We start from the raw sequence: 11,277 nt of genomic DNA, 5'->3' as shown, positions 1-11,277 counted from the left end.
AGTTAAACTTTAAAAAGTATTTGTGTATCTTTATGTAAACATGAGTGTATAGCGAACTCTACTGGCCAAAAAGGGTTGAACACAAGAGGGCAGTGTGAGCATGGTTAAGGATTCCATGAAAGCACTTTTTGTTGTAAAAATATACAGTGCTGCTCAGCATATATGAGTACACCCCATTTTGAAAATATTTTTTATCAATTTCTCAGTGAATATGGGTAATATTTATTAGTGCATTTGGACAAAACAGATTTATTAAACAGATATATTTATTAATATCATATTTTAGTCACAGAACATCTTTAGAGATGAAAAGTTATTACATTTAAATTCATGCAAAATATTCATTCATTCTCTTGTTGGTTTAGTCCCTTTATTAATCCGGGGTCGCCACAGCGGAATGAACCGCCAACTTATCCAGCAAGTTTTTACAAAGCGTATATGCCCTTTCTGCCGCAACCCATCTCTGGGAAACATCCACACAGACACTCATACACTACAGACAATTTGGCCTACCCAATTCACCTGTACCGCATGTCTTTGGACTGTGGGGGAAACTGAGGCACCCGGAGGAAACCCACGCGAAGGCAGGGAGAACATGCAAACTCCACACAAACTACAACATTAAATTAGGTAAAACTACTGTAAAACTACTGTAAAAACATGAAACATTTTTAATCAATACAAGGGTTTTTATATTAAAATGTATATGTTTAAATTTTTATTTATATTTTATTTTAATGGTATACTTTTGTATAAAAGTAGACTTTTTCCTGTGTTTTAATAGTATACCTACAGTAAAAGAATTGACAGATTCTGTTTTAATGACAAACAGTAAAAAACAGGCCTTTTTGTGTTTTAATAGTTGTCACATGGAATTGTCACTTCATATTCTAAAAACATATAATTATTACAGCAATTAGCCATAAATCATATATGAATTAATTATTTGTATGTTAATTAAATATCTGTGGATTAAAACAAGTTTGATAATACAAGTTTCATAATTATTTGCTAACATTTTTAGTAGCTTGTTCTGTTAATAGTTTCCCCATTATTATCATTATTATTCCATTGTTAATATATTTTTTCTGAATATGTTGAAATATTAGGGTGACACGGTGGCTTAGCGGTTAACTTAGCACTCTCACCTTACTGCAAAAAGGTCGCTGGCTCGAGTCCCGGGTTGGGTCAGTTGGCATTTCTGTGTGGAGTTTGCATGACATTTTTTTTTTCAATTATTTTAATTGTTCGAAAAAAACGATTAAACTATTTTGCATGGTCTCCTCGTTTTGGCTTGGGTTTCCTCCGGGTGCTCTGTTTCTCCCCCACAAGTCCAAAGACATGCGCTATAGGTTAATTGATGAATATGGTGGTTAAGTTGGCGGTTCATTCCGCGGTAGCGACCCCTGATAAATAAATGGACTAAGTCGAAGGAGGATCAATAAAGGTTTAATATATAATGCTCACACGAAACACACATAAACAAAGACTATTTCTTTAATCTGCGGGATCATCACTTGTAACCGTAGTAACTGAACGTGCATTGTAGTCCCGCCCCCAAACGCAACGTCACTTGACTGATGGCTGGATGCAGCGCGGTTTTCCTCCATACACACGCGTGCGCGCGCACTGATGCTCCACACGCACGCACAGCAGCAGCAGAGCATCTCATTCCCTTCATCTCTGCTGATCCGCGCATGCAAGTTTGTTTTTACACCGAGGGCGCACGTGTTTGTTTTTCTGAAACCGAAGGAAAAGCCTTAGGAATCGAGAAATATACTATTAACTTAAGTAGCCGATTATATTTCTGTTGCTCTCATATGCTGGAGCGATGGCTTTTATTCTGGTTTCCAGCGTTAAATAAGCCTTTGCCAAAGAACAAAACCATTATTTTGGGAAATGGGCAGCACTGCAATGGATTCTAAGAAGAAAGATGAGAAGAAAAATACAAGAAAAAGGATATCGCTTCGGATAAACATGCCTGTAAGTTCATCTCCCACATATTTGTGGACTTCTTTCACAGATCCAAAGACAAAGTTGTGTATTTTAAAGAAATAAAATAAATCACATTGGTTTCGCAATGGTTTCGAAATGACATTGTGAAATGACCTGTAAAATGATCTGACCTCTATTTTCAAAGGTGGTTTCATGCAGTTTGTTTCCTGAATATATTAAAATGCTACACACATTTCTTTATTTAGCTATATAACTGTACTTTTGGGCAAGAACAAAACAAAATATAGAAATAAGCACACATATATTTTTAATTTCACATTTTTGTGCTCATTTGTTTTTATTGTTATTCATTATTTCATTATTGATATTGTTATTATTATTCTCACTTACTGTATGGTCCCAGAAATAGCATATATATCGGGCCCGTAGACATGGGGGTTCGGGTGGCTCGAAAAACCTACCCCCACTCACAAACGTCCAGAATTTGCCATTGGTCAAGAATTTTTGTCACTATTTTTTCTCATTTGTAATATTTTGATTGCCATGCCATCATAAATTTTGCAAATAACCCATCAAATGTTTTAAGACCACGCAGAATATGACGTAAGGGAAGTCATCTTTCGCCAGTGACTTATTGTTAAATAGAAAAAAAAACATTTTACAAGTAGCCTAACTTCTATTTTTGAAACTTATTCATGAAAGAAAAAATTGACCAATGTAATGGTCCGAAGCACCAAAAGTGGCCCTTTTTATAGCAATTTTTAAAAGTATTAGGTCATACTTATTATTAAGTATTGCTGTTATCCATGAATTTTCAAATTTTTCGAAACAGGCTTTAAAAAATCATGAAGCTCTACATCAGGGGTGTTCAAACTCGGTCCTGGAGGGCCGGTGTCCTACAAATTTTAGTTCCAACCCCAATTAAGCACACCTGAATCAGCTAATCAAGCTCTTTCTAGGTGTACTAAAAACCTCAGGCAGGTGTTTTAAATGAAGTTGGAGCTAAACTGTGCAGGACACTGGCCCTCCAAGACCAAGTTTAGATACGCCTGCTCTACATTATTAATATTACTATTATTATTATTACGTATAATGGCTAAATTCTGACTGATGAAAACTGAATGTGTTGGCCAGTTTGGTATTTGTCTAATAAATGACAACATTTTCCTAATGGTACATGCTTTAATAACTTTGTATTTAAAAAAATCTAAATTATTTTCATAATTCTTTATTTTAAATCTTTAAAAAATATTTTCGGTACATCAAAAATTGACCATCCGACAAGCTAATCCAGCCAAAAATATTGCTTAAAATTTAACTAAATGCAGTATGGTTATAGATCATAATAGAAAATGAGGTGAATAACTGCAAAAACAAACAAAAAAATAATAATAAAGAACCACCCCTTTCACCAGGCTGGCTACGGGCCTGTATATAATAATATAATATGTAGAAATAAGAGTGAAATATGCAGCCGTGGACATCTTTCTTGTGTATAAAAATACAGTTTGTTTTATAAAAGATTTAATTTCAAGATGTACATTTTTTTATCATCCATTTATTCATTTTCTTTTCGGCTTAGTCCCTTTATTAATCTGGGTCGCCACAGCGGAATGAACCGCCGTACATTTTTATTTGTATTAAATAATATATAAAGTGATAATATATACACACACATACACATGCATACTTACCCACATACAGTGCTCAGCATATTTGAGTACACCCCCACAAATTTCTAATTTAGATTCATATTTTCTATAGGATGCTTTAAAATATTATATTTGTGCATATACATTAGTTTAGTCAGTAATAAAGCCAAATCTGGAGCTTATCTAACAAAATTATTTACAATAATGGTTTAAAAATGAATAGCCCAAATTTATATGTTAGGTAAAATATAAAATAAAATTTTCAAAAATAGTAAAAATCAAGAGAAACAAAAATATATATACAATTTTTTAAAAATGTTGTGGTTTGTAGTTTTGTTTTGGAAAATTTTGCATGAATTTAAATTAATTAGTTTTCCATTTCTACAGATGTTCGGTGACTAAAATATTATATTAATAAATATATCTGTTTAATAAATCTGCTTTGTTTAAATGCAGCAATATATATTACCCATATTCTCAGAGAAATGTATACAAATATTTTCAAAATGGGGTGTACTCATATATGCTGAGCACTGTATAGGCCCACACCAGGTTTAGTACAGTTTATACAGAAGTACAATTGTTGGCTTCTGCAGTGCCAGCACTTGTTATCTGTCCTAAACAGCCGGCTCATAATATTCAAATCAACCACCAGCTCGCATAAATAACAGAGAATATCTTTTGACCAGGTGTGGACCATATTTCAATTGGCCACACCTGACTGAGCTAAACACGGAGTCATCATATTTAATCTAATGGGTTAAAGAACCACAGATGACAATCACTTAATGTGCGGTTACCTTAATCAAATGTTTATGGAAACACAAAGACTTTCTATGATCTAAAACAGTCTAGAGAGAGTGACAGATACACGTGAAATAATACACAGTTCCAGCCTTCCAGATTACTTCTTTGTAAATAAAATAATGGGATGACCTAAGAAGTACATATAATTATTAGATAAAAATGAAATCCCTGCACCATAATCAGTGTTTAGCTTCAGTCAGTCGTCCAGTAAATCACCTGCTAATTATCTGTTTAGTGTCATTATCAGACCACTGTCATTACTGAGTAATCTTCTGAATACATATTCATCAGGGAATATTGCTCCTGTCATTGCTGCAGTGGACATAACGTGTTGCGTTGTGGTATTTTTGGCAGTTTCCTGACATTATAGCAGGTACATGAGAAATATGCAGGAGCAGACATCTTTTATAACGTAAACAATCTTGAGCCGTGACGAAACTTTCTGAGAATCTGATAAACGTCTATTGCTGTGGTGGATTTTTGAGCTGATTTACAGTATTGATTTACTGTATGAATCGTACATTGAGGCTTAATATCACTCATAAAATGTCCAGTATTAGCTCTGTCATGTTGACATTTATGGCCTTTCAAGTTCAAATTGGTGAACTATTAGAGTACATTAACCACATTTACTGCTCTTAATAAATGTTAGTAAATAAATGACTGTACTGAAGGTCACAAAGCCAGCTATTCGCACCTACTTTCTGGTTGTAATTAATTAGCCCAGATAAACATAAGCAGTAGGTTCAATAATTTCACTATACTTTCTGAATTAATCTAAAAATAGACACAAAAAACGGTTGTGATTGCTTTTTGAAGTAGAGAAGATTTAACCATGTTTAGTTTTTTTCAGTGGCATAACTTTAGTGCAGGGCCGGCCCGTCTCATAAGCACCATAGGCAAATTAAGGGCGCTGTACATCCAGGGGGCGCCAGAATTGAGCGCGGTTAAGTTGGTTTTGTTTTTGATATTTCTGACACATTCAGTGATAGATGGCAATAACTCAAAAACCTCTTAGCCTAAAAAGATCTAAAGTGTGTTTCCTACAAAAAGACAAAGCTGGTTATGTTTCACAGCTGTCTTTTTCTTTTTTCCTCGCTCGACATTACGAGCACTGCTCCGTTTAGCCGGGGTTATGCATTTAGCGGGACAGCTCGCGCGGAGTGGAGCTCTCAGTAAGAGACCGTCGGAAAAGTGCTTTTTTTCGTTTTTTTTTTATCCGTCCTGCGTGTTTTATTTTAAACACAACTCATTTTCTCTTAAATGAGCACAAACAGTTACTAAAGTACTCGAATGCTTCATTCATTCATTCATTCATTCATTCATTCATTCATTCATTCATATAGATCTGTGCATTCTTACATGAACACCTCTGTTATCAAACAAAACACAATAAGAGATTCATTTGCTGCTCTTTACTAAATAACTAGTAACTTTAATCAATATGCAAATACAATTAAAAGTTAAATAGATTTTATAGCTTTATTTAATTTCTATATAGGCCATTGATTTTAATAGGCTAAACCTTTTATTTTATTGTCAATATTTTCTAATGTTTGCCATGTATTCTATCATTTAAAGCTATTTGTTGTCCCATATTTTTTTACATCCCAACATTGACAGATATGGCATATTATTGCTAATCAATATTATATAATAATATAATTAGTTTTAACGTCAGCTAATGTTATGGTAGGGCAAAGATGTTATGGAAAATAGTAATAGTGATGTAACTCTATCATTCCTTCCTCAAGCAAATGTGTAAATATTAGATCTATTCAGAAATAACGTTAATTGCATTGGCATACTTATCTGACGGTTTCCCAGCTTGTTGTAGTCAATCAAAAAGCTATTTAGTTTCTTATGACTTTACACTAGCAGTGTAATTTACTGCGATGTGACGGGCGCCACCTGAAATCTTGCCTAGGGCGCCAAATTAGTAAGGGCCGGGCCTGCTTTAGTGTAGTATGTTTTTGCTAGCATAGCGTTTCTAACATGTTCTGCATGTTGCTAGCATGAATTAACCTGTTACTGCTAGCAGAGATGTATAAAGTACTAGAGACCCAGACTTAAGTAAAAGTACAAGTGCTCTATCAAAAAGGTAACTTGAGTAGAAGTTGAAGGGCTCTTTAAGCACCATACTTAAGTGGAAGTACTAAAGTATTTAACATTTTTTGTACTTAAGTATTTTAAGTAGTTTATGTCAAAATGTACTACTCAAATACTGAAAGTATTTGTGAAAGTACAAGTATTGTGTTATGTAGTTATTAAAGAAAGCAGTCAAAAGACATCATTTGTTTGGTTGATTTTAAATATCTTTTTTGGGGCATGTGATTAAGCAAAATAAAAAGAAACATGGTTTACGATTTATATGAACTAGGATAACATTTTCTCTCGCGCTTGAACCACAGATCTGACAGATTATAACAGCTTTATCACACCTTTTAAAGTTTTGTGCCACAAAAACATTTTGTAATCCACTCAAAACGCTATTGAAACCTATTTTCGGAGTGCAAATTACCGGTTGTAAACACTGTAAACGGAAGTTTCAAACATTCTACTGGAAGACGCTGGTTGCTATGGCGTCCTCCATGCAGCAGCCAAGAAAAAGGTCTATAATTGTAATGAGTAGGGGTGTGAATCTACTCTGGTCTCACGGTTTGGTTCGGTTATGATTATCATGCCATCGATTCAGTTCAATTCAATGTCTCGGTGCATGTCGGTGCACTGATGATGCTTTCCATACATAATTAGATTTTTTTCTTTACAACACAAGAATTTTTTTTTATTAAAATCTATAAATATGTTTATATTTCTATATTATTTGTATTAAAAGGTTGTTCTTTAATACAGCAGTAAGATAAATGAACGGTACCCTTAATTTGACCCGCTCAAAGAAAACATTTTTTCTAAAATTATCAAACAAAACTCCAATACATGCACAGAAAACAGCATGAGCATTTATAGCAAATAAACTAATCTAAATATTATCTCGCTTGCTTTTTGAGCGCTGACAAGCGAGGTCTTACACTTTGTGTCGCCTTAATTGTCAATGAAAGACTATCCAGCAAACTCACAAGCAGTTTAATTGTGCACTATTATCTACCTTTTAAGTAGTAAGAGCGTTAATAATTCGCCCTCGCCTCCTTCGCCATAGGATTCTACTGCAACATTGCATTGCATCTACTGCATAGGAGATAAATGATTTCAGTAGGTAATAACCGGTTATGATCTATTACTGAACCGATATCAATAATTTTGACACCCCTAGTAACGAGTAACGATCCAGCTCATAAAAAATCTATCGGAGTAAAAGTATTAAACTCATTGAAATATGTACTAAAGTAAAAGTGGAAGTAGGAGAAAAAAACAATACTCCTGTAGAGTACAGATACTGCATACTGAAGTAGTTCTTCGTTGCTATACATCTCTGATCTCATACTAGCTACCAGTTAGCAAGAAATGTTTCATGTTTATAGCAAAAAAATTATTATTTTTTTTTTATTTTAGCGCATGCAAGCATGTTTGGAATATTGTTAGCATGTTTTAACACTGCACAAATTCACATCATGACTGTTAACATGAATTTAAAAATTGGGTCGTTTTTAAAATATATTTGTATTTGTCGGGCAGTACTGTTAAGCTTTGGGCATTCTGAGCTATGTATTTATAATATTAAACATTGTCATTTAATTGCACATAACTTTTAATTAAATGTCTGAGAACCTGAGAATTTTGTATATTCATTTTTAAAATATGTTTTTTTCTTAGAATTATTTTATTTATAACTTAAACTTTGCAGTTTTAGTATCTTTTATGCTAGACTGCACTACTTTATTACAAGGTTTCTCTAATTTTTTGAGGTCCGCATAATGCAGTGTTTCCATCCAATGAGTCAAAGAGAACAAAATCACCACTTCCTGATTAACTGGCGCCAAATTTTGTTTTCTTATCAAATAAAAAATGTATCCTACTCATTTATCCACATACGTTTCTAATGTGCATTCTCAAAATGTATGCACATCTTGCCGTTTCCATCAACCAATTTTTTATGCGCAAATCTACTGACACATTAACAAACAAAAACACTGCATTTATGAAGTCACACATACCTTCACACAGGTGAGTGAGCTTGACAAACCACCCGTAGAAACACTCCCTTCCTCCCTCACTCTCTCTCTGTCTCAAAAATAAAAACTAGCACTAATTTCTCTGAGCACAAACAAAATACTTCGTATAGCTAGCACTGTTTGTGTGTATTACCTCTTCTTGTTGAATGCCTCCTCAATTGTAAGTCCCTTCTGCTAAATAACTAAATGTAAATGTAATAGTTCAACCAAAAAAGAAAACTTTGTCATCATTTACTCACCCTCCGCTTGTTGCTAAGTAGTATGAGTTTCTGTCTTCTGTTGAAGAAACACAAAAGGAAGAAATACTAAAGAATGCAGAAAAACAGCCACTGGCTTCCCTAGTATTTTTATTCCAACCATTGATGTCAACATTCTTGAGAACAAGAATGCCCGAACTTGGTCCTGGAGGGCCGGTGTTCTGCAAAGTTTTGTTCCAACCCCAATCAAGCACACCTGGGCTAGCTAATTAAGCTTTTACTAGGCTTTCTAGAAACATCCTTGCAGGTGACAGAAACTCACAAAAGTTTAAGAAATGTGAAGAAATGGTGAGGAAATACTTCATTTTTATCGCATTTTTTTATCTATGAGCTTTTCCAGACTCTTATATGCTGTTAAATTAAGTCATTTGTGACTTATACCAACAGTTAGATTGCCTTGAAAATATCTGATGCTATTTGATTTGCAGACCCCACAAGTCTGAATCTCTGCCTTGGTCATCACCTGCGCTGTATTCTTTCTCTGTTTATCCATAGACAAACAGCAGAGCTGCCAGCTTGTTACGTTCCTGCATTTAAGTTTATTTAGTTATAAACACACACAGCCCAAAACCTCCCCCACTGACCTTCATGTAACTGAGGGAGGTGCTATATCATGTCAGCAAGTTATGACTGTCCTTGCTCTTTGAAGAATGTCCGTCTAATGGGATTTTTCCGAAGGCTCGCATCTTAAAACAAGAGCGCTAAAGCTGTAACTCTGTGAGGCGGGTTGTTATTAATTTTGACCACTCTCCACTACTGATATGCAGAGGTTATATTTTGTCCTGATCTCTAGCCTTTAAATATGGGTTTTTAATCGGGTATTGGGCTCCAAGGATGTGTAGGCGGGGTGCCATGAGCTCCCTGTCTACAGGACAGATGGCTTTTCTACTTTGGCTGTGGTCCTTCTTTCTGATAAGGAAACAGACTCAGATCTGTGCTTTTGGATTTTGAATTGGATCTAGATATGGTAAATGAAATATAACAATAGACTACTGTTAAAACTATCTATGGGTTGTTGATAGGGCTGCACAATATATGTTGTAAAATTATTGTTATCGCAATTATAGTATATGCAATATCCATATTTCAGACATGTGTAATGAATTGCATTCGTTTTATGCATTCATTCATTCATTCATTCATTCATTTACTTTTCGGCTTAGTCCCTTTATTAATCTGGGGTTGCCACAGTGGAATGAACCGCTAACTTTTCCAGCAACCCATCTCTAAGAAACATCCATACACACTCACTCTCACACCCATACACCATTTCACCTGTAACGCATGTCTTTGGACTGTGAGGGAAACCAGTGCACCCTGAGGAAACCCACGCAAACGTGGTGAGAACATGCAAACTCCACACATAAACGCCAACTGACCCAGCTGATGTTCGAACCAGCGACCTTCTTGCTGTGAGGCAACAGCACTACGTACTGCGCCACCACATCACCCATTTAATGCATTAGTTGTTTATCTAAATTTGACCAATCAGCTGGGGCCTTACTATCTTTATCCCCACCTACCCATTTGTTGCTGTTCTGCTATTGGATGAAGACTGAAGCAGTCAAAAGGTAAACCCAGAACTGAAAATAAATACTGAGGGCCCTATCATACACCCAGCTTAATAATGCGCAAGACGTGTTTCTATGACATGTTGCTATTTTCAGACAATAATTTTCCCGTTTTCCACCACGTTGTTTAAATAGCAAATCCATTTGCGCCACTTTGTAGACTCATGGGTGTTTTGGTCTAGAAAAGAGGTGAGTTAAGGCGCATTGCTAGCACGTTTGAGAAACTAAAATAGACTGTTCAATAGACCAGCTGAGAGGAGGTCTAAACTCTAGCGCAAGCTGTGTGCTGTGTGCAAATGCGCTATGGCGTGACATAACTGACTCTTAAAGGGAGTGGGAGATGAGACTCTGATTGGGTTATTCTCAAAACTCACCTATAACTCATTAAAAGAATAAGCTCAACCCTGTTAGACCATGCGCCAAGGCACAGAGCGGATTTTTCCGTCCTTATAGCAAAAGTAGACTCAGACACACCCTTTTTGCTTTTGTGCCCTGCACTTTGCACCTAGATTGTTAAAATAGAGCCCTAATGGTGGGATTCAAGAAGAAAGAGGAAAATAACAACAGCCAATCAGAGACAGAATATCTGCTGAGGTTTTCACTCATTTATAGTGTTTTAAATATTTGCACCTTGACACAGTTTACTGGCGCAGTAGGTAGTGCTGTCGCCTCACAGCAAGAAGGTTGCTGGTTCGAGCCTTGGCTGAGTCAGTTGGTGTTTCTGTGTGGAGTTTGCATGTTCTCCCCACGTTTGTGTGGGTTTCTTCCGGGTGCTCCGGTTTCCCCTACAGTCCAAAGACGTGGTATAAGTGAATTGGGTGAGCTAAATTGTCTGTAGTGAATGAGTGTGTATGGATGTTTCCTAAAGATGGGTTGCAGCTGGAAGGGGATCCGCTGCATAAAA

At 35.6% G+C, this 11,277-nt stretch overlaps 1 protein-coding gene across 4 annotated transcripts in view; it reads left to right on the top strand.

Moving 5' to 3' along the window:
• Positions 1-1,628: 1,628 nt before the first annotated feature.
• prkag2a (protein kinase, AMP-activated, gamma 2 non-catalytic subunit a) overlaps positions 1,629-11,277 on the top strand; it is a 125,369-nt gene continuing 115,720 nt past the window's right edge. For all 4 annotated transcript variants that reach the window (XR_015524561.1, XR_015524562.1, XM_087308839.1 and 1 more), the window contains exon 1: positions 1,629-1,983. Coding sequence is in view for 2 of the 4 variants with exons in the window: in XM_087308839.1 (XP_087164965.1) it covers positions 1,900-1,983 (84 nt within the window). In the remaining 2 variants the exon portion in view is untranslated. The remainder of the gene's footprint in view (positions 1,984-11,277) is intronic.

Source organism: Danio rerio, chromosome 24 (assembly GCF_052040795.2).
Source record: "Danio rerio strain M-AB ecotype USA chromosome 24, GRCz13ab, whole genome shotgun sequence".
Taxonomy (NCBI): Eukaryota; Metazoa; Chordata; class Actinopteri; order Cypriniformes; family Danionidae; genus Danio; species Danio rerio.
Note: the sequence above shows the minus strand (reverse complement) of the source record. Positions and strands in the feature narration are given on the sequence as shown.